Source organism: Cupressus sempervirens, chromosome 1, assembly GCF_028749045.1.
Source record: "Cupressus sempervirens isolate cs-2001-9-10 chromosome 1, ASM2874904v1, whole genome shotgun sequence".
NCBI lineage: Eukaryota > Viridiplantae > Streptophyta > Pinopsida > Cupressales > Cupressaceae > Cupressus > Cupressus sempervirens.
The window spans coordinates 238,328,980-238,354,132 of record NC_143118.1 but is presented as its reverse complement, the minus strand read 5'-3'; the positions used below and the strand labels follow the sequence as shown (position 1 = coordinate 238,354,132).

The 25,153-nt window shown below is 33.6% G+C and overlaps 2 protein-coding genes and 2 long non-coding RNA genes across 5 annotated transcripts in view; 1 reads left to right on the top strand and 3 right to left on the bottom strand.

The window, feature by feature from the left end:
• LOC149577043 (uncharacterized protein At5g01610-like) overlaps positions 1 to 25,153 on the bottom strand; it is an 84,582-nt gene that overhangs the window by 16,633 nt on the left and 42,796 nt on the right. The gene's annotated exons all lie outside the window — the stretch shown is intronic.
• LOC149577046 (uncharacterized) lies at positions 982 to 19,485 on the top strand. Its single transcript, XR_016362659.1, has 2 exons — positions 982 to 1,308; positions 18,848 to 19,485. It is a non-coding gene; the product is annotated as an uncharacterized LOC149577046 (long non-coding RNA).
• Positions 4,240 to 23,496, bottom strand: LOC149577044 (uncharacterized protein At5g01610-like). Of its 2 annotated transcripts, none has more exons than XM_089821692.1 (2): positions 22,841 to 23,496; positions 4,240 to 4,836 (listed from the first exon to the last, which is right to left on the bottom strand). In XM_089821692.1, the coding sequence occupies exons 1-2, from the start codon at positions 23,332 to 23,334 to the stop codon at positions 4,692 to 4,694; spliced, it is 639 nt and encodes a 212-aa protein (XP_089677818.1). In that variant the 5' UTR covers positions 23,335 to 23,496; the 3' UTR covers positions 4,240 to 4,691. The 2 variants fall into 2 exon arrangements, with proteins under 2 accessions (XP_089677818.1, XP_089677826.1); XM_089821700.1 differs by having other exon boundaries at positions 4,818 to 4,836; positions 22,837 to 23,496.
• On the bottom strand, positions 20,080 to 22,818 carry LOC149577045 (uncharacterized). Its single transcript, XR_016362670.1, has 3 exons — positions 21,987 to 22,818; positions 21,685 to 21,746; positions 20,080 to 21,599 (listed from the first exon to the last, which is right to left on the bottom strand). It is a non-coding gene; the product is annotated as an uncharacterized LOC149577045 (long non-coding RNA).

Genomic DNA, 25,153 nt, shown 5'->3' with positions numbered 1-25,153 from the left:
GATGTTTTAGTTATATAATAAAATTAAGTATTAAAAATATCTTTAAATAAATATAATAGTATAGTATATTGATATTTTTCACTTAAATTTATTACTATATAATAAAAAGAAAAATTAAATTTATATATTTAATACATAAAATTTTATTAAGTTAAATCATACATAAAATTTCATTAAAATTATCATATAAATTTTTTGAATTATAATGCTTCTTAATATTATAAACAACTTTCATGGACAAAATAAAAACTTATTCTATAGTCAGATAAATAATGATATAAAATGTTAGTTCTTTATTTTTACACGATGAATATTGAATTTGCACTTTTATCTGAAGGTACAATGTAAAAGCTGCACTTGGTGTCAGGAGACACAGGTACTGTCAGGCAGTCCATACTGCACCGTAGCCGGTGCCATCATAGTGGAATCGTCAAACGGGCATCTAGTGTGCTATAGATATACAGTGCACCAGTTGAGGATGGGTCATCATCAATGTCGTACGAGAAAATGGAGAGTATTTAGTCATGCAATGATAAATGGACAATGTACTTTTATTTCATTTCAAACTTCAAGTTTCTCCTACACCCATATGGACAACATGTGCATGCTTTTTCGAAAAGAATTTCCACCAATAACTCCAAGGTGCGGAATAAATCAACTCATCATAAATACAACCATTTAAAACTGTCCCAGAAGGACCACACCATTAATGTATCGGGACAAGTCAGCATGGCATCCTCTCAAAGATGTGAGAAAGACCACCACTCATTTTTAATGAAAAAAACATTAATGGACCCCACGTAATATTATAGAGAGTTCCCGAGGAACAAATGTCTACAATGTGATAGAACACTTCACAAAAATACATATCTAAACAATTTCAGCGGTTAACTTTTTCAATTAAATTCAAAGTTGGGTTTATTTGGAGGGATATGTGTCATTCCATGATTTGAAGTATCTAGGAACTTCGTTTTTATGGACTTTTTAAGTTATTGAAACCCTACTTTTCTATTGGAACCCTCACAATTCATGGGTGGGCTACTAGAATAAATTTATCTTTTAGTTGTGTTTCAAATTTGTATATGTGAAGTGCTATTATTAATAATTATTAAATGACGGGACAATGATGACATGCGAATCACGCGGCTCTAAAAACATGCACTCCTACACCTACTTTCGTGGCTGGAACAGACAATGTGGTTACAAGACAATATTGGCATGAAACTATCAGTAAAACGAACCGAACTCCAAAGCCTTTTGCAAAACTGCAACATTGAACTATGAGAGGAACGAATGGCATCTTATCAGGTAACTGCAGATCGACTGATGATATTGTTATTTAATTTATTCAGAACTTGTGTCCGGTATTCCTTAATTTGTGGCCACTATTGAGCTTATTCTCGTTCAGATATAATAACAAATCTTTCAGAAGATTTTTAGGATAAATTTCTCATGCTTCAGATCTTAGGCTTAAGTTCAGTTGCAACTTGCACCACGCCAAGATCATTTCTTTATTTCTAATGCATACTGATAGCTAGCTGGAATAGAAATCTGGTGAATGTCATAGAACCTCACCGCTAAGGCAAGTCCCCATTAGCACATAAATATGGTCTAGCTAAATAACTAGTGTAAATGGGAACAGCAAACTTGACCCATAAACTTTTCAAGATTTACTATTCAAATCCACTAGTACATGTACAGAGATTGCAACATTATGTGTTGTAGTCTGTTGCTCGGGACCTCATACTGTTTAAACATTTCGAAGGAAACTATACAAAACCATGTGGATATATACAGTTTTCCCCTTATTCGCATATGTATTGGCTTGAACATGTTTATCATGTGAGATGTTTGAGGACTGCCATTGTTATCACGAAGAGCATTTTTATTAGACCTCACACCACAAGGTCAAGACATACATAAGTCTGAGGATCTCTGTGCTCTTCAACTGGTCTAGTTTCAAAAAGGTTATATCTACACAAAAGCTCCTATTCTGCTGTATATTTTTTATGAATTGCAGATACCATAATGTATCTACTGATATCATTGTTCTATTGCTTATTACCCAACTATGCTTTAAATGCCAGTCTCAACAACAGCCAGATTTAATTTAATTGATCTGTGGTAGCCATAATAATGTTGCTCAGTTCAATTAAGAGCATTTTTCGATTACAGATTCTGAAGAAATCAATAGTTATATCATTTATCTTAAGTTGACTGCTCCGCTTCTCTGCATGGAGATACAGAAACGCCTATCCAGATCCATGCTTGCCACCAGCAAGCCAATAGCTTTACCATTCTGACCTTCAACAGGATCAAGTCTTTGTGAATTCCATTATTGTACAACTGGCCTTGGATATTTCTTCAGTTGCACTATCACTTCTGAAGCATATTCTCTGCTTTCCTCTAGACTCAGAATCAATTTCAAATACCATTGATGTTATCAATTTCCATTAAGCACGTCTATTCTTCTTATAGATAATTTTTTTGACTTGTGAACAACCACTTTATTTGTGCAATATGATTCATTGAGGTCCACTATGTAGAACCATAAATATTAAACATCAATGCTTTTGAGGCACATAGAAAATTATTTCTTTCATCATTAGTCAATGACAAAGGGCACCCAAAATCCATCATAAGTTAATGCCAAGATCAGTGGCGTCTTGGCATATTATGTTGATCTTACCATCCTATGCGATTTATCTAAAGCTTTTGCAGCTTTATGAGCATTAAAATTTATAAAATAGAAATTGCCTCATAATGGAATATGTAGATTGTAATACCTTAGTAGTAGGCACTTGCTCTAAATAATGGTCACTTGTATTTCCTATACCATCTTAAGGAATTTATGAAGCAAAATACATCTTAACAGTCCACGACCAAGTTCAAAGTTGTCTGTAAAGTTGACTGGACATACTTTTCCTTGGGTTGATATAGACGCACTTTTAGTTGAGTAATGAGTTTCTATTACTATTGCTTACAGTTTGGATGCATCTTCTAGATTCCAGAGAGAACAGGAGTACACGACAGGCAAATCATAATCAACGATTCAACACCACCTCCTTACCAATCCTTTTCCTCTACCATCAGTCAAGTCTGACATGAGTCTTCCTTGCATTACCCGCAAAATGAACTCAAACTTGTCAAAAACAAGCGTTAAATTCTTTAGGTTATACTTCTATGATTACTAGATACACAGTAATCAGAGAAGAATACAGAAGGCATTGGTACTAGAAAATCTCCAAATCCTTTATGTACAAATAAAATAGTGACACATGCTCTCTATTATTATATAATTCCACTTTGCCTTAAAGAGGTTTCTATTTATAATAGCTAGTAAGATGGTGTTTTGCCTTCCCTAGTTTGTGCTAGGCAGTTCCAAAGACTATACTAAAAGCATCGACATGAACATGGAAAACTCTTTGGCCAGCCCAAGAATCTGAAGATAGGCCAATCCATAAATCATACTTTCTTAGGAGATCAACCATGGTAGTATTTTTTTTTTTAAATACCCAATGAATCTTCTTTGTTTAACAAATGCCCAGAATAGTTTATCCAAGAAATTCATGTTAGGTAGTGGGGTTAACAAAATAACCCATATTTTTGTCACTAATCGGCATTTCTCCAGAAGCATTCTTAGTTTTGTGAAGTGGCCCTTAAAACATAAGAAATTGAAGATATGTCAGAGCAACAGTAATCGAAACTGAGAAAATACAAAAGGAGAATTCTTCAACACAAATGCCATAACTGTTTAGGTGTTTGATCTCAAGATTGTTAAGAAAGGGGGTCGGTGTGGTCTTCAGCTTCTCAGTTTGATTATGTCTTGAAAATTCATTTGTGATTGACTATAATGCATTGCCTGTTAATGCAATGTGCAGCCACAAGTCAGCAATTACCAGGAATTAATTCACAATCAACTTTACTTGTAAGACCTCAGTACGGCAGCTCCAACATCTTCATTGCTTCAGCCTCTTGAGATTTTTTAATTCCTTAAAATAATAGCAGACTTCCAGATAGAGAAGGAATTTGCAGTATGCAGCTCTTTGTATAATTTGCATCATCCTGTTTTATCAGTTAGAATATGGCCATATCTGAAACTTCAGCCCTTATTTGATATATCTATAAAAATATGGCCATATCTGAAATTTCAACTTATATTTGATAAATCTAGATATCAACTTTGAATTTTTTAAACTGTTCATTAGCAAACAGTGTCTCCATAAGATTGATCACTGGTTATTGTTATGGTAAATCGATGTTGTTGTAGTTGTATTGAACAAGGGAGATGAAAGCTCCTTATATGGATTACAAAGACGATGTTTCTAAAAGAAACAATTGTGAACTAATGACGGAAATAGAAACTACCTAATAAACTGAAGACAAACTAAGATGACCATTAAAGAAACAATAGAATATTCTAATACCCTTCCTTAATGGTCATTGTCTAACTGTTGTCTTTTGGTCACAAATTCTAAAAAACATTTTGCTGCTACTAGGACCCTCCTTGGATTTGCAAAATGTTAAATGACCAAGAAACCAAAATTCATCTATAAAAGTTTAGAGGAGGATGCCCCCTTCTTGAATGCTCTACAAAACAAGACAAGACAAGAGTCTGCCACTGACTGTGCCATTGAAATAAGTCTGCCACAAACCCTCCTAGAATCAGCAAAACCCCTGACCATAAATCATCATAACATATCCAACCTGATGTTGGATAATGGCGCTGCTCTTTCTTGGAGACAGAGACGAACGCTAAAATCAACTTGTAAGTTTTTGAAGAAAATTTGCCAAACCCTCCAAACTTTGCAAATGAGGATGATGCCCCAAAATAGCCTGCAAAAATGTGCAATTTTTTTAGGCGGAAAAATTGATCAAAACCTAGGATTATTTTTGAGGAGAAAAATCAATCAAAACCAAGACAATACAAAGCTTCATTTGTTTTAATAGGAAAAATGGTAAAACCCACCAAATAATTTGAGGAAAAAAATTATAAACTCACAAAGGAATCCTTCGCAACTTTGTGAATTACAAAATTAGAAATTTTTACGAGAAAAATTATAGAAACCCATAAAAAAAAATTTTAGGGAAAAAATAATGAAAACCCATTAGAAATTTTTTTAGGGAAATAATTATGAAACCCCATCAGAAATTTATAGGGCGGCAAAACACAAGACTTCATATGGTAAACCAGCACATGCAAGCAACATGCAACTAAATGCAACCCTAAAAAATTAGAAACTTTTGCTGCAACCAAGAAATTGCGAGATCAAAACCCTTAACCAGGCTTGTGATTTCTAGCAAAAATCCTTAAAGACGAACTACAAAAGTTTCATAAAATACCTTTAACGATTTTTGTTTCTAAAAATTTGGAAAAAAAATTCTAGAGAAAACTCCAGATTAGAAGAGGCTCGAATTTTTATAAAAAATTTGCCAATCTTTATGAAATCCCATCGTTCTACTGTGATACCATGTTATGGTAAATCGATGTTGTTGTAGTTTTATTACACAAGGGAGATGAAAGCTCCTTATATAGATTTACAAAGACAATGTTTCTAAAAGAAACAATCGTGAACTAATGACGGAAATAGAAACTACCTAATAAACTAAAAACTAAGTAAGATGACCATTAAAGAAACATTAGAATATCCTAATAGTTACAACTACTCTTGCACAACATGCACTGGAGATTTCCTTTGCGACACCATTGCTTCCTTCAGAGCAAACACTTCTCACTTCCTGTACATTTGATTGCAAGATGGTAGAGCTTAGACAATTTTCAACTAGTTGAGCAGTTTTCAAGACTCTTGTTACCTTTATGCCTTAGGGAAACTATTAATGTTTTATAGCTTTAGTCGGATAAAATATAAGATGTAATCATAAAGATCAACTCTTTGATTAAACACACACACACATATAATTGTGTGGTTAATATATGATCTTATAATATTCTATATCTATAAATGTTTTATTATGTACATATACATTTATAATCATATGATAAAGTATTATTATCCAAATATTTACTTATAAAGATTCAACTTTTAATTTGATGTCATGTCTATTAGACACCTATATTCGGGCATGGTGTGTGTACCAATTTGCCTTGGGGTGTCTACATTAGTTTATTACACTTGACTAATGCTTAAACTGCAAATGATGTTGCACATCGTTTGAGGTGATTCCGAGGTGTTGTGTTGACTTCTTATACTAATCGTGGTCAATATTTCTAACCTTGCTCATAATGATTTGTCAGCTGAATGTTGGTTAATCTATGGGGTCGCGTCTCATTAGTTTGGGGACATTTAATATGCGCCAGACCCCCGCTTTGTTATCAGCCATATGTATTATTATCGGTGATCTAGAAGTCAGAGATACATGTTACCATTATTATCTAATAAATATTCAAGAGTGTAAGGTGGAATTACACAAGCGTTATAAGTATTGAATATAAATTATGTTTAATATTATATTGATCGAAAAATATATTTTGAGATCATTTATATATTGATATATAAATATAATTCAAGGACTTAAGAATTCAATTATAAATTAAAGTAAATCTGATCATTGATTTTCAACATGGTATCAAAACCTAGTTAAGAAGATGATCTTGATTAGATTTATCTAGTGCAATCAAGTTTTCTTAAAATCCACATCTCTGTCAAAATGGTGAATGGTATGAGGCTAGAAGATAGACTAGAAGGTCATTCAAATTTTGCAGGATGGAAATTGAGAATGAAGTTAACCATGAAAGAGAATGGTTTGAAACAATTAATTGTAAAATCCGAACCACTACCCAAAGGAAGTAATGAATTGAAAAAATGGGAAAATGATTACACCAAAGCCATGAAGTTGATTGTTGATGGTGTTAGGTACCATTTACTTCCAATCATCTTAGAGATAGATATAGCACATGAAATGTTTAAAGCACTTCAAGAAATGTTTGAGATAAACAATACCACTAGAATTCTAACTCTGAAAGACAATCTCTCCAACATTAAAATGAATAAAGGAGAAACCGGCACTTCATATTTCATGAGGATAACAGAATTAAAAAACCAACTTTCTACAATTGGTCATATCTATGATGAGAAAGAATTAACCATGATTGCTCTGAAGACACTGCCACCATCATGGAAGACTGTTAGACAAGGAGTATGTGCTCATTCCAAGCTTCCTAAGCTTGCTCAACTAAAGGCTGATTGCGTACAAGAGGAGGGCATGTTAATGTCTCAAGATGACACTTCTATTGTATTTGATGTTCAAGTTCTCACAACCCAAGTCGATAAAAAGAAGAAACCCAAATTCAAAGGAAAAAGGAAACATATGGATTACTCTAAAATACAGTGCTTTAGATGTGACAACTATGGTCACTTAGCATCTCATTGCCCTAATAGACTAAAACATCAAGCATCCTTTGCCAAAGTCAGCAATTCTGATATAGACCCAAAAAGATGCCCATTCTAAAAGAACTTCAAATATCCTAATACATATGAAATACTAGGATTAAGAGGGAGTTCTCTATTTTCTTATCATCTTCATGAAATTACAAAATAAATGTAAATTGTTTTTTAAATGAATTTAGCTTGGTAATCATTTTTGAGATAAAGTCTCAAAATACCAACTTATTGAAACATATTTGTTATAAAAATCACATTTATTTGTTTCTGCATACTCTTGAAGAGTTATATTCCTTGATCTTTTCCTTTGAAAATGTTCTTGCAGGAAAAAGAGGGAGATAAAGATCCAGAGTGCTGTTTACATTTTAGGAAACATTGAAAGAAAGGGAGAAGATAGAGGATATGATTAAATAAACCTTCAATGATCTGCATCATATTGATTCAGAGGGAGTAAATCATATTGTGATGGATTCTCCGGTAATTAATAAATTGTCGTAATCAAGAGGACTATAATTCATATACACCTTATAACTATGTGATGGTCCTAATGCCTGTGTACATCAGGAGGAAGTGACAACTTCCAAACGATGATCACTTGAAACTGTAGAAGTTATTGAAAGGTGATGATCTTACAATAACTTAAATTTTCTATTATGATGGATATCTTATGATATCTATGAAGATCATGATAGATTATACCTTGCATGATGGATGTTTATATGGTAGCATTATGAGAATGCGTGTGCACATACCTTATAAACATTTTGAGTATATGGTGAATGTTGTGCGAATTTGATGTTCTAGAGGCCATTACATAGAGTATGTAGCGAATATCATACGACTTGTTATTCTGGAGGCCATTAGTCATAGTACTTGGTGAATATCTTCCATCTCATTCTGGAGACCACTACTCAAAGAGTATTTGGTGAATATCATAAGTTGATATTCTGTAGACCAATACTCAAATATGATATTATAATGGTGAATAACATATATTGATATTATACAGACCATTACCTTATTGAATACATGGTGAATATCATGCATTGATATTTGGAGACCATTACAAAGTATTTGGTGATTATCATATGTTGATATTTTGAAGGCCAATACTTATGATATTAAATGTCATACCAAATGATGAAAATCTTCTGAGATATGCTTAAAATTGTGTTTATCCTCCCTAGCTAAGAGGGAGCGTTAATGTTTTATAGCTTCAGTCGAATAAAATATAAGATGTAATCATAAAGATTAACTCTTTGATTATACATACATACATACATACATACATACATACATACATACATATATATATATATATATATATATAATTGTGTGGTTAATATATAATCTTATAATATTCTATATCTATGAATGTTCCATTATGTACATATACATTTATAATCATATGATAAAGTATTATTATCCAAATATTTACTTATAAAGATTCAACTTTTAATTTGATGTCATGTCTATTAGACACCTTTGTTCATGCATGACGTATGTACCAATTTGCCATGGGGTGTCTGCATCAATTTATTACACTTGACTAATGCTTAAACTGCAGATGATGTTGCACATCGTTCAAGGTGATTACGAGGTGTTGTGTTGACTTCTTATACTAATCGTGGTCAATATTTCTAACCTTGTTCATAACGATTTGTCAGCTGAATGTTGGTTAATCTGTGGGGTTGTGTCTCATTAGTTTGGGGACATATTTAATATGCGCCAGACCCTCACTTTGTTATTAGACATATATTATTATCAGTGATTTAGAAGTCAGAGATAAATGTTACCATTATTATCTAATAAATATTCAAAAGTGTAAGGTGGAATTACACAAGTGTTATAAGTATTGAATATAAATTATATTTAATATATATTGATCGAAAAAATATTTTGAGATCATTTATATATTGATATATACATATAATTCAAGGACTTAAGAATTCAATTATAAATTAAAGTAAATCTGATCATTGATTTTCAACAGAAACCCTCCTATTTACGGATGATTCTGTTTACAATATCAAATGCTTGTGCATTTACTTTCTCAAATGGTACCTCATCCCCACACAGATATTTATAGTTGTTTTAGCTGTGGCATCATCTTCGTTCCATGGATGTGCATCATCTTCGTTCCATGGATGTGATCCACTGATGGATGGCATTTCATTGTTCTAACATCCTTCAGCAACTGCAGATATGAAAATTCTTAATTCCTCTTTCTACTTCAAAGTTAGCTTGCAATTTTTTTGTTGCAATTTACAGCCTATTAGACATAAATATATCTACGTCATTATTTTCAGAACATTAATTTGTCAAAGTCTAGTTTGTCAAGCTTCATGTCTGTCTTCCCATTAGTTTTCATATCAATGGTTGATGTGATCATTTTCTCTAACTGTTTCCTACTGGGTTCTTGGTTCATCAAATTCATTTCCTTCACCCTTAATATAAATTTGGGATTGATGTCCTTAATTTCACTTTCTTATGCCAAGAGTTTTTTGTCCAAATCTAGTCTGCCAAACAGCGTTCATGTCTTAACTCTTAAGCACCAATAAAAGTTTTAAACCTCTAAATAATATGAATGCCGACATTTCAAACCCTTGGCATCCATTAGTTCAAGATTTTCATAAATCCAGCAATTAATTGGGACTTAATCAACTATAACCTACCAGAGCAATAATATAGATTTATTTTCAATCTTATTTTCTTTAGGGGGGGGGAATATGTTACTAATTTAGAAAGCCCTTGATGATCTCTCCATGGAATCAAGCACGGTTCTGAATTGCCATTAATCAAACCTCACCAGCATTGAGGCCGTCTCACAATTAGCATACGCATATTGTCCTTTCCACTTTCTATGACAGGAAAACAAAGTCACCTCAGGTGAAGTCTTCTCAAGTTGAGTTGCAACAAGCTTTTAGGTTAACATCATTCACTTGATGAATATATCAATAGCTGTGTTTTTTAGTTTATTGGCATAATTTTGCCATTTGTGGACAATGATAATTTTTTCTTCATTCTATTCAAATTGCTTGTTTTTAGACTCTAGATTCATCAAATAACATAATTCATAATTCATTAACATTAAAAACATTTGCTGCGATAATTTCTTTTCATACTACCCTAGAGCAGTTGCACTCTGTAGTAAATAGACCATAAATTACATGAAAAGACCTGCTTCTGTTTGATAGATATGATCGTATTATCAGGATCCCTCTCATGTATCACCGTGCATGCCAAGAAAACCATAGATCCTCTGTTATCCATGTGTGTTGTTAGGCATATATGGCTAAACCAGAGTTGCATGGAAATGGATATGATATTGCATACGGATGTAGAAACTGTCATGTACTATGAATATGTCTAGTAATAACAATTATAGAAATACACATATTTAGTTGTTGATACTTTATATATCCAACCGTAGAATACATAACTTCTAAAATACTTATATTAATGTAGATTTTGGCTATTATGTTCAAGTTTACAAATATTTATTTTGTGTAATTCTGATTGTCTTAGTGGTAATTTATATATACAATGTGCATGCACTTTTTATTTCTTATACTTCAGTTTTGCAAATTTTAAATGTTTTGCATAAACAATAAACTAGATACAACATTTAATATAGATTTTGGCTTTTATTTTTATTTATCATATTTATTTTATAATATTATTGCATCTCTTGTAAGTTTTTTTTATAGTTTCTTTTTGACAAATTTTGAATGTTTTGTAAACAATAAACTGGATACAACATCAATTTTATTTCGAAGTTAATTGTATTTCAATTTTCCTTTTCCAGTAGTACAATCAATTATGTGTGGCACTACCTTAAGAGTGCATCTATTTACCACACCTTGATGTTAGGATTACAATGCCATCAACCTTGTAAATCCAACGTTATCTAACTTGTTCTGAGTCCTGAGGTATTTGTCAAGCCATCTCTAGGAAACTAGAATGTAAATCAAAGTAATTGGTTCATGGTCACCCTTTGGTGCTACTGCTGTTGGGTTTCTTCTTCCTGTTGCCTCAGTCCCTTTGACGCATTTGTTGTCGCTCATTGGACATAATAAATTTATCTTATCTACCAATAATTTGTAAATGCACTCATAAAAGATGGTTGGCTCCCCATCAGCAGGAATAAATAATTACTTGTAAAAATAAATTAACTCCTCAGGTTGGGCACTTGGAGAAGAATGATAGTTGTCTCTTGGTGTTCCATGCAAGTGACTATTAGCTTCCCTAATTTGGGGGTTTGGAGAGAAGAAAAAAGAGCCTTTTGAGATGCCAAAATGATTCATGAATAGCTTTGCACATGAAAGGAAGTCCACTCAGTAGGGTATTTGGTATTCTCAAGAGACTTTTGGGCACCCATTTTTACCTCAATATGAGCTTGTTTGGAAAAATTACGTTGGTATCCTTCTACTTTTCCTATAAATTGTAGCCATAGGATGGTGTAAGATATGCTTTTGAATGCTTGTCATTGGGAGTACACAGATTTTGTCAGAAGACAACAGAGAAAAGAAGTGCATCCCACTGTAATCTTGTTTGAAAAAGATATTATATACTTTGCCTCTCTTCTTGATGTAGTTTTTTCCAGAAAGGGTTTCTCCACATAAATATTGCACGATGTGATGTTTTAATTGGGGTTGTTGTTGATTTCTTATGTTACCAATTTTAAGTTACTAAATCTATTATTGGTATTCTACAATTAAATACACTTAATTGAATGGTGTTTCATAAATAAACATAATATCAGATTTGCATATTGCAGTAGTTTACCTTTCTTATCCCAACACTGTAGTGTGTCTCATTGGATTATCTTTGTTTAGCATTGTCATATATCTAACTTCACCAAAAATGTATGTCAAGCTATCTTGCCTAGAACTTCCACTAAGGTCACATAAAAAATGGATACTTTGATTTTTTTGCATGTTTATTTGCTTAGAATTTTCTTTCATGTATCAATTTTCTCTTTGGCATGTTTTTGAAATTGATTTAATTACCCTGAACAAGTACTGTCTCCCAATGGTCCGGAAACTTATCTAGTCATATCATACATGACACAGATGTGGACTTCTGTTCAAATATGGATGGATATGGTAACCTAGACACATTGCATCCATGTTGAATATGCAGCTATTTGCATCTCTGAGTGCAAGGGAAGGGTAAGTATCTAGCTCCCATGAATTGTCACCTCAAGTGACTACTTTTCATCTTGAATTGTGCCAAGCATTTGATTGACTTTAATCACTCGTTGATTTTGACTTTGGCATCCCTCTCTGTACTTTAGGATTCTTATTTAGCTACTTTGATCACTTCTTAGATATTAGTACGTTTTCTTTCTTTTTGACTTGTTCACTGTCTGATTCCTCCATGAAATTAATAAACAGTTTCAATGTGTACAAAAGATCCTGTGAATTTCATCAATAGAGCCACTTCCATTAGATAATCAAGCTGGACTGTCACATATTCTGCTAGGCTCCAGCCTTGTTAAGTGTTGTCTTCCATGCTCAAAGCAAAACGTGTGCTCTGCTTTCTTGGACATTCTTATTGGGACAGCAAATTTCCATCAAGCCTATGACAAGCATCTTAAGGTACAAATCTATTGTACTCCTTTAGTGATGAACCATGAATTATAAAACCAATGCCAATGTTGTTAAATTCAGAAATGATTTCCCTAATCACTATTCTCTATGATAATGCATCCAAAAATACAAAATGGTATTTTTTATATAGGGTTGATGGTTGTAACTGCCGTGAAGTCAACACTATATAATGTAACACTTGATTATGCAATCCGTTTGCATCATCGTACATCCAGCTTTCCTTATCTTTGTCACCCCAAGTAATAAAGACAATATAAAACCCAATTTTGAAATGGATCTTGGGTCAATCAAGGTCCAGTGAAATATTGATGCATAACGTTAGAAGCCATATCCTTCTAGCATTCAATGCAAGTTTTGGTATATCAATAGTTGTCAGTCCTTGAAAATGGCTACCTCCATTCACCCCATATGCTCTCAATAATATCTTTTACAATCTCCTGAAGCATAAAATTGTTGTGGTTAATTTTCTATATCTACCCGAAAATGAATAAATAAATTGCTTCTTTTACTGTGGAATACGCTTTCTTTCAAATGGCAACTTTAAGAGCGCCATTCATTCAACAACTCCTATTCAGAAATAAGCTAGGTTGCATGGGTACGCATACACACATACCCAATTACTGGATACTCCGTAGAGAGCATCATAGCTAAGGACCCCGATTAATATTTTTAATCTTTTTTTTGGTTTTTTGTTTGTGTATAGCTTGTTGTATATCAAGCTTAATTCAATACGAAATCAGTTTGAAACTTCAATACAATACTGATTAACTATACACTTTATCACTGTTCAAGTCATAAGTTTATTAATTGCAATATGTAATTGTTATATAATTTATGATCTTCTTGTTCATGTTTAAAGTCTGCCTCCTCCGTTATGCATCTAAACATTTATCATATATTATTACAAACATAATGCAAATCTGAAACTGAAAACAATAGTCAATACATTACATTTGCAAACTTTATCATTGTTCTTGTTTTGAAAAATCATTGTCATGACTCATAATTTCATATTTTCTATAAATATTAAATTATATTATTTTTGAAGTTTGACGTACCCAAGCACCCCCACCCCTATTTTGAAAAATAATCGTACTTGTACCTATACTGATACCCTAAGTACCCCTATCCCCATGCATGTTGATAATAAGTAAATGCATAAATCAAGAAAGTAATCCTCAATATGCTTCAACTATTGAGTTGTTTTCGTGGGCAGTGCCCCTGAAGCCAAAAATGCCCCTATATTGTAAAAGGCATCGGCTGCTATTTTTCTTATTGGATGACTTATTCTAGCCCTAATTTTGTAAGTGGCAAAAAAGCTTGTATAAAAAGGTTTGGGTTAGGGATTTCATAATGTAATGGTGATATTGTAGGTTCTTGCGGCGGTATTGAGCTGCAAGGGATTGTGGATTGTAATCACTGGATAATAATGATATTAGACTTGATGTTGGTGGAGATAGCCCAAAGATTGGGTGAATCATGTTAAATCTTGGTGTCTTGTGTTCTCTTTTATGCGATCTACTATTTTCTGGTATTGGTTATATTTGCATGTAATTGTTATTTCTATCTAAGGTTAATCCTAATAGATGCTCTTACGCCAGATGCACCTACTAAAAGTTTGAGTGTAGGCACGCAAAAGTGGCGTTGAGTGATAAAATCTATCTGCAACGAACTAATTATGACAAGCAACATGATATCATTTCTTTTTCCTCTTCTTCCATCATCTTTCTGGAACAACTCTATTTGAATACTCTTATCTCCTCTTGTGGATTTGTATCCACCATTTTCTGTCCCCCATTGCAAAAATCTCTCCTCTAATGTTCTCCTTTGTGGGATACAACCCACCATTATCGGACCTCCTCCACCTAATAATCTCTCCACTTCTCTTTCGTGAAATTTGATTCACTGCAAGTCAACCACGTCTACCATGTTTCACCAACAGTATCCTCTACTACTTCACCATACACAAGTATGCACCATCTCCAAACCAATCTGCAACTGAACAATTATTTGTATCCATTTTCTAATGGAAATCAACTTTTTCATTATATAATGTACAAAAATTGAAATTTACGTCAAGTGTTACAACGCCGCTTTCATTGTTGATTGTTACAACTACAACCTTCCAAGTAGCTTTGATACATCTTCTTTCTTATTTTCTTCAAATTGAAACAACCTCTCTACAAGCAATGTACCATCTTCATCAAGTTCTTGATAAATCTCTACTACAGCCTCTACATTCTAAACTTCTTCCTCTTACACTACATTAACTTGCGAGGTGCTTTCACCACCGTTCCATTCTCTTCTTTCATTCATTGACTGACAATCCATAATGACTGAAGTTCTCTCTTTTCTCCTCATTCATCTCCTTATTTATTTTTTTCTTTTCACTTGTGTGGGTTGCTGCCACATCCTTCTCCTTACAGCTACAACTATCCTTTTTCAATGAAACTTTCTTGATTTCATAACTCTTCCCTCTATTGTTCTAGAAATGAAATCATCATGGGTCTCTTCACAATCCACCTTGTTTTTATTCTTCAAACTCCTCATCTCCTCATTTGTTGCAACCTTTCACTCACATTCACTTTACTCTGTGGCATCAAACTCCTAATTGCTATGGACTTTGCACATTCACAATGATCCTCTTGAGCCCTCCACAACCACTTCACTATTTTAAAACTCTTTCCACAACTTGCTCCTCATTGCTCCTATTGTTTAGGACTCCTCATAGACTTGCAACAATTCTCTTGAGCCTCTTGGGCAACTCCATGGCTTCAAACTCCGTTTGCAAGTCATAGTGCCCAATTGCCTCATTGGCACTTTGCCAACTCATTTAGGAACATAGACCCTGGTATTAATTGGCGTAGGACAATATTGGAGAATAAGCCCAATCTTACAACTAAACCCACAATGGATGCAATATTTTAGAATTGCAATTTCTTTCACTTGTTGACTACAAAATTTACTAAAATCATTCTCAAATTAGGACTTTTAAAAAAAATTACAAGGAATTCAATTTCCCATCTCGAGTAATGAGAAATGCACTCTACCCTATAACACTAGTTTGCCTTCGCCAATGGTTGCCCATGCAAAATTATGGACACCCTCTTCCAAATTCATCTGCCTAAATTTACAGCTTCTTCCCAATAATTTCTTCACTTTGCAGAAACTTGCATCTATCACCTATTAATTGCATTCGCTCTATGTAGGAATCTTCTCTTTGTAATCCTTATACAGCTTTGTGCCTCTTCTTGTTTTTATCTGTTTACTGCCAAAATCATTCGTTTTTCCTCATGGTTAGCATCAATTCATCTCCAACTAAGCGGTTTGTTCTCTTTTACTCCAAACCGCCCCTCCTCTCTTTCTTGTACACAACTACTCTATTTCCTTCCAAGTTGCTAATTTCCCTCTGTAGCGTTTCATCCCTCTATACAGCTACCTCACAATTTTCTTATCCTCCATGCAACCCTGATCTCTTTTTATTTCTTTGGTGTCAAGTCTGGTAAACATTCTACCCATTTCCCATGTTGCACTTCTTCATTTCTCTATGCAACCCTTCCAATTCATCCCTCCTTTTTCATTGTTTCCTTCTTTTTTAAATCTGCATTTTTCTTCTCGTGCAAACTCCATCTTCCATGTTTTTTCTTTCTGTCTACAATCTTCTATGGCCCTTCAGTTCTCTCTTATAGCAAGTTAGACCTCAACATTTGCCTAAACTCTCAATTCAAATACTCTTTTCTTTCCAACATTATATTTGTCCAATCAACAGCAGAGTAGAACTCAAAACAGTTTGGAAGAAGTACCAAGTCATTTTTATTTTATTTCATGGGGGCCCTTAAACTTCTCCAACCATGCCAATAAGAATACAAATATTTGCAATCTTTTTCCTTGTTTCCTCAATATTTCATGATTATTAAACTGAAGAATGACCTCTCTGTTAGTGTTTTGAAGCTGCATAAGAGATCATTCTCTCTAGTGTGATTACCCTCTTTCATCTTCGGTTATCAATGTTTCCTTATTCATATTGAAAATTGAAGGTTATTGCAACATGCCTCCTCACACCGAGTCACTCATGTTCATTATTCCCTAAATATTAATGGTTATATGGCACCGTAATGGTTCTAGTTGGCATCAAATGATATAGCATTGCCTCACTACACTCTTGGCACCATGCGTGTGTCTTTATTTATTTAAGCAGTTTTGCTTATGTCTTGGCATCATGTGTTTTGCTGGCAGTTTAATGTTTGGAAGTTGACAGACCATTCATTATCTTCCTCAGTTATTTTCTTCCATTACTCTTGTTGTTTCTGCTTCTCATTACAACTCTTCATTCTAGCAGAGAAATATTTTGGCTCGTGATCTTATTCATATTGAGATATCTGTGGGGAGTGTTGTTGCCATTTTCGAGAAATCTCATCATATTTTCTATACTGATTTTATTATATCAAAAGGAGAGATATAATCCAGTTTTCTGAGCATCAGTAATTCTGTATTACAATTAGCTGTGTGATCATGGATACAGTTCTGTTTCACATTGCAGTGTTTTTAATTCAAAGCAGCTTGTTTTCTCTTTGAAGGGAACAACCTGCATATGATTGGTTAGTAATTTTTATGTTACTTTGATAAGTTGTTTAGATCATTACCAGATGTTGTGAATTTGAGATAAAATCTTATCATAATTTTGTATGATCAATTCTGAAGAATTCATTCATATGCACTTGCAGTGACCTTGTAATTGGTTCAAAAGACTTTGAATAAACGAATTATATTTCTGTGGGCTGGGCTGTTTCCCTAGAGTAGGAGGGTTTCTCCCAAGATAACTTCTTCTGTTACCTGTTATTTAAGTTTTTGTATTCACTTGTTCCAAGCTTACATTTGTGGTTCAGAACATTAACACTCTCTTTTCATTTTCCTCCTTGGCGCCTGTTCATTGCTGTTAGTGATTGTTCTCTATTATGCATCTTTTCTGCCCATACAAGATGCTCCCGCATCATTCTACAAACTACTTATAAAGATAGAAGCAAACAACATACACTGCTGTCATCAATCATGATTCGTGAGCAGTCGTTACTAGACAAAACTCTCAAATGATTATGTAATCCTTTGACTCATCATCTATGTTCCCCCGAATTTTATTGTTGCGTCACAAATATTAATTGATGTCAGAGCCTTGCTGTCATTTCTACTTATCAATGGATATTGTTGTCATTTCATTTGTAAATTAGTTGTATTATTGAGGTAATTATTTGGGATTTTTCTCTGTTATAGATCAGCTGTTAATAATAACATACCCATTGAGATTGTTGCTATCATTATTGTCCTTTGACACAACTCCTTTGTTGTTAATAATCTTCATATGATAACTTATCAGTGGTAATTTGTCATTATTGTGTAAATTCTTGAGCAGTACGGAGTTCAGAAGAATGTTTAATAATACTCAGACCAATTAATATGGTCATCAATACCACATTGTACCCAATTATGAGAAATGCACCTTTAATCTATTTTAAAACTGACTCTAATAACACATCAAGAATTTTAAAGTTTTAGAGCATTTTGAACAATGACATCAGTAATCCAAAATATTACTGTTAGTGTTAAATGTTAGATGACTTTAAGTTTAATTGTTAACAATAAATCTGACTCGGTATATTTGTTGATGTTACACTACAGTTGTGTCACGGCTGTCATGATTCATTTAATTGTTTTTATGCTGTCACTATATGTTTATTGCTGCTGTTATAATGCTGTCATGATATGTCTCATGGTCTCTTTTTTATGTTATGAATGTTTTCTTTATAGACATTATAAAAATTTGTCTTTCTGCAGGGGCTCCTCGGGACAGTTGAGGGACATCTCAGGTCTGTAGCCACCATGGGGGCGGCCAGGCATCCCCCATGTGTTTCCTATCATCCTCATAGGGACGTATTCTGGGAGTTTCATCATTTGCTCAGCTTAGTAGGGATGGTTAGGGAATGTCTTCTCCATCCATGCCTTAGGGGATGGGGATAGGGTTTTGAGGGGTGAAGATGAATACCCATATCAGGAATCTCAGAAGTAATGAGATAATGTACCAGATTCCAAAGTCTGCAGGCTCATTTTAACTGGTGCAGCTCAGGACTTGTCCATTCAGGTGAGCCTTGTAGCTATGGCTCACTACTCCATTAATATGCACTTCCCAGTAGAGGAAAGCACAAACCTTTTGCTATTTTCACCTTTGATGTCACCATACAGACATATATATATAGAAGCCATGGCCTAAACCATGCACATGCTATATCTATGCTTCATCCCATGACAGATATAAGAGTATGATTACATCACAAGTAATTGACACAAGGAAAATCAGGAATATCACACTTCCACCAAGCATGTGTCAAAATTTGTTTTGTTTCTCAATCAGATCTCTTGAAAAATACTGTTATAATATTCTAACCTAAAATTGCCTGCTTGGATCACTTGAAATAGATTTGTTTCAAATTTTCATTCATCAAAGCCTGCAATTTCCATTAGCAATCCAGTGGGAATGTCAACTTTTATCCCTAGATTTTTTGCACAGCGGGTGTTAGCATGATTCAAATTTCAACCTATGCTCCACAGAGTTTAAGGGATGGAGACGTTTTATGGGATGGACATGTTTCTGGTACAGATACAGTTCAGGGCCAATTTTTAGGGGATGGCTATTAATAAAATAAGGGACCTTTATAAAGAAAGAGATTTCAAATATACATATCATAACATTGATAAACCATTCACCATAGACATTTTGGAAGCTCAAGACATAGCAAATTAACAAAATTCAAAACTTCTGTTATAAAAATGTAGCATATATATAGCAAAAATGCCCAAAGGCTCCAAGCTTAATGAATGAAATGACATAAAATACTGAAATGTAAATAGTAGACATCCTATGAAAAGTTTATTACTAAAATACTAAACAGTAAACAATAACATAGAGTCAATCTCCATAATCAGTTGTCCATAATAATATTAAAATGTTAATACTATAACTAAACTACTAAACAGTAGAAATAGAAGTTCGCAATAATGTATAACTGCCCATAATCAATAGATAACATAAGAGTCTAAATCAAGTAAATTTGATGCCACAACCGCTTGGTTCAACTATCCTTCACTTGAACTCCTTGACCAGCTACTCCTCTTGCTGCTCTTCTCCTTTGTGAATGTGAAAATGAGTTTCTTTTTCTTTTTTTGGTTATTTTATGCTGAGATTAGGTTTCAGTATTGTTAAATGTTGTTTGGGTGTTCCTTGGGGGCCAGACAGCCTTTTTTTCAAATTTGAAAATGTCTTATTTTTTAACACTGAAAGTCCAGAAATGGCTCAAAGGCGTTAGAAATTTGTTCAGTGCTCCCCTTGGGATTCCGGACAAGGGCTTAACCGCCTCCTGTGTACTATAAGTTGAGTGGTTGTACAGGCATTGACAGATCAGTCTTTTAGTGCAACAGCAACTCCACTCTAACAAGTGGTATCAAAGCTTAGTCACAGGTTTGAATCCTCAAACCCTCTCAGTTAACGCTGTGTGATATCCCTATTAAAATGGGACCTATATAATTAATTAGATAATAATAATATGGTTCACCATAATAATATACTATTATAACAAATTTTATAATTTATATAATGATTAAATTAGTAATCCAAATATATAATTTAAGGAGTAAATAATTGCATATTTATTAATGAATATGATAAATAATATAGAGTTCACTAATGTAAATATAAATAATAATTAAATAACACAAAAAGATCATAATCAAAAAAATATACAAAAACCAACATGGGGAGAAGATCCATTGCCAATTGGGTCTAGTAGGTGTCTATATTTTATCCCATTGTCTCAGTAATTGCCTGTGCACCCAAATAAGATTGTCTGATACCGACATTAATAAAATCTTCAAAAATTACCAAAGCATTAATCTGTGTGACGCAGCTAACTAGCTGAAAGAGAGATAAGGGTACCTCCTGAGTTAGTGCAACCTCAATCTCACTGGGTATTTTATTGCTTTGCATGCATAAAGCAATAAACAGTAGAAGAAAATCTTATAAAGTCACCAAAGCACTAAAATGTGGGATGCAGCGAACTGGGTGATAGCTAAAGATCCTAAGAATGAACCGTACCTTAAGATCCACTTGTTCAGACATCCATACTTATTTTCTTCTGAAGCTTTTGCAATTGTTTCCTTTAAAACCCATAATAATGATGTGGATTTTTATTATCGTGGATCCACTTGTTCAGACATCCATACTTATTTTCTTCTGAAACTTTTGCAATTGTTTCCTTTAAAACCCATAATAATGATGTGGATTTTTATTATCGTGGATGTTAGTGGAAAATAAGGCTAATAAAAAGGGGGAAATATCTATTGCTCATTGGGTAGGATAGGTGTTCATTATATTATCACATTATATCTATAATTGCATGAGCACCCAAATAAAATTATCTAACCGCCAAATCAATAAAAGAAAATCTAAAACTAAAAACTAATAGAGAGACCTAATAGAGCATAAGAAACACGCCTCCTTAGTGCAATCTCCATGTCAGTGCAAGGCTTTTTTTATCTGTTAGGATGCATAAAACACAACAGGTCAATAAAATCTTTTTAAAATGGGAAATGCACCGACTTCTATGAATCCGAAAACTGACCGAGAGCTAAAGATCCCAAGAACGAACCCTTCCTCAAGAGCAAATCCTTGCATCAAATAAACCTAGTAGATATTTGAAGGACAATTCCCAAAACTGCAATCAGTAACACAACTCAGACTGCTGAAAGTCAGGGTAAAATTACCCACAGACAGAAGCATCAATCTCTATCTCACTGCAAAGCTCGTTTTATCTCTTTGTATGCATATAACACAACAGGTCAATAAAATCTTAAAAAATTGCGAAAAGTGATGACCTCTATGAATCAGAGAACTGATCGAGAGCTAAAGATCCTAGGAACGAACCTTTCCTCAACACCTGCTCATATTAGCCTTGTCTAATTGGAGAAGCTTGTCAATTGTTCAGGCACCCAGCGTAATTTCCTTCGACAATTTTGCAACCGCTTGCCCTCAGAAGCCCATAAAAATGATGTTGCTTTTTGTTACTAGTGATCATAATTAAGACGGAATAAAGATAATAAGAAGAGACAGAAATCTATAGTCAATCGGATAGGTTAGAATTCAATACATTGTTCATAGGTGCAGGGACCATCCCCAAAGAGAATTGCCTGATACCCAGTTAAATCAAACATATCTGAGGAGGTTAAAACAAATACAGATATCTACCTAATGAAGCATGACAAGCATAATTTCTCAATTGGGGCAAGTTCAATCTCATTGCAGGGCTTAACCATCTCTTCGCGAACATGAAACACTAAGAATTACAAAAAAAACCTAAGATGTCCCTGACAGCCCTAAACTGTGGGAATCAAAGACCTGGCAGATAGCTAAAGCTCTGGAGAAAGAACCATACCTAAACACTTACTGGAAAGAGCATATCGTGTTTACACATTCAGAGTAATTTGCCTCTACAACTTTTAGGACTGCTTGCCCTCAGAAGCCAATGAAAAGGACGTGGGATTTCAAGGATTATAATCTGAAACTGATTTTGTTATCATGTCATAGTTAAGATGGAAAAAAACAACGAGAAAAAGGATAAAAAATTCATTGTCAAATGGGTGGGATAGCTCAATATTTTATCCCCCAGTCTACATAATAAATGCACCCCAAACAAAATTACCAAATACCCATATTTTTTATATGAAGGCCAATAAGAAAAAAACAAATAAGATCTATGAGGGCATGGCAAGCATACCTACTCAATTTGTACAACCTCAATCTCATTGCAGGGCTTATTCTCGAGAGAACTTTTGCATGTTGGAACAGATTCAAACCAAGAAATCTCAATCTTCTTAGAAAGCAATCCCACGTTGAAATATATGTAGTTTGCAGATGGGAGATCCACCTTAATCCCTATAACATTAACCCATATAAAGAACTCCTTTGCCTGGATGCCATCCAGATCAGTAATTTGCCCATAGCTGAGTTTTCCTGTGACAGTCTTTTCATAATACACAAGATAATTGAATTGAACGTAACAAGGACTGTCAAGCTCAACCGTGAAGCTCCCATCATCTGCAACAGAATAAGACTTCACAGAATCAGGAAGAAGGCCTATGGGCAGTCCATATTTTGCCAAAACTTCTGAAACGGGCGTTTCATTAACTACAGAATCGGCCCCCACACAGTTAGACATAACCACCATCATGGCCAAAAAGGGCACCCAATTCAACAGTATCCTATTAAGATCCATCTGCTCTGCTCAACTTTCAACCTTACTAGTTCGTCTTCTTCCTACTAAAAATTGCATGGATTTTCGATATGTATCGTTTGTTTACATAAAAGGTCTTTTATATTTATATCAGATCGATTGGGTATCTGGAAATTCATTACTGTCGAACCCACTTTCCTCGATATTTCCTAGCGAGACAAGCTTTTATCTCATTTATAGAGGACTTAAATTGTTAAACAAGCACAATTCGCAACAAATATGTTTCTTCGAGAGATTGACAGACGTTGAATCTCCATATCTACATCGACGACGTTGGATAAAATAGACAGAGGCCCCACACAAACCCAGATAAGGACCCACGTTGCTTTATTTTTTGGTTTATAGTATGGAAGACTTGTCCCAAGTCCTGGACATAAGTGACCCAGGGTCCCATCAAGCATTTCTATTAAAGAGAATATTTAGCAGACAGATAAATATCTAAGAAATTATCATTGATCTACTTCAGGATATTTGATCAGACTGCCCAAACTTTCCCAGCAGGAATATTATTCGATACGGTGTAAATGTCCTCTGTTATTATTATGATTGTCATAAATTTTGATTCTGTAATTTCCCCAAAGGTCCCTTTGGACTTCTGCAAATTCTTGACCTTCACGTAACTCAATTTGTGAGAAAAGACCCGTCACATGGGGAGGGACCATATAAATCGATAGTTATTATTATTTTTATTTTTTACGTCTTCCTGAGTCGCTGTCTGTGGACTTTTGCACTAACGCCAAAATATTTTCTTATTGCAATTAAGGAAAATGAAAAAATTGTAAGCCACAAGTTTGTTACTCCCTGCCTTATATGTTCCCCTGCCCACGAAAATGCACTTCCTTTACATTGCTTTTTCTAACTTTTTAAAAAATTAACTAAGTCCTCTCTTTCGTATGGAAAAGCATTTTCGTGGCTGTATAGACATTGCCTATTCCCCTTAGCCGCTCCCCCCCCCAACTCCCAACCAATTAATTTATGCTAACAATCGAATGTGTGATTAGATACTTTTCTAAAGTTTGATTTCAAAAATCAATTATAGAATACAAATTTTTAATTTCTAATTAGTCGAAGGATAATTTCCTGGGCTTTATTAGTATTTTTGCTAGTAGAATAGCAAAGGATTTGCTTGATCGACGGCAATTCATGTGTATTTTTTAGGCTAAATATTATTTGGAGGCACAATGGCATTCTATTTTTTTTTTTAAATAAGATATTATTGATTTCACTTTCAAGTTAGCTCTGAGAGGTACTTTGACAAAAAAAAATTGGGCAATTTGTTTTTTTGTTTTGTACATAAGTACAATTAATCCAGCCAAAAGTATTTTACTATTTTAAACTATTAACATTTGTTCTCTAACTTTTAAGTTTGTGTATATATTTTTTTAATTCTGCAAAAATTAATCAATTATTTTGGTATTTGCTGGTTAAAAAATATTAAGAAACAATGAAAATTAATAAGGTGTGTTGTGTAAAGATATTAAATAAAATTTAAAAAGTTTTGTGATATTAGATAGAAAAAACTTGTGTAAGTGTTAAAAGTGACTATACATACATAATCTTATTCTAATTTAATAATCAAAACATAATATAAATAATAAAAATGATATATATAAAAAAAAAATAGATTACTAAATATAAATCAATTTAGTGAGAAAAAAAAATACTCTAACTAAAATATATATTTCAAGAGGATGGAAAATTATAATTATAATTAAACATTGTATTTCAAAAACAAAATTTAAAAAATTCAATTATTGATTTAAAGATGATTTGAAAAAAAAATGGTGAAGGCTTGTTATTA

Excerpts from the sequence above, each read along its gene's own strand:
- LOC149577044 (XM_089821692.1), bottom strand. The coding sequence starts at position 23,334 with ATGGATCTTAATAGGATACTGTTGAATTGGGTGCCCTTTTTGGCCATG. Across the intron at positions 4,837-22,840 it reads ATTGAGGTTGTACAAATTGA|GCTATTTTGGGGCATCATCC; the intron begins GTAGGTATGCTT and ends ACATTTTTGCAG.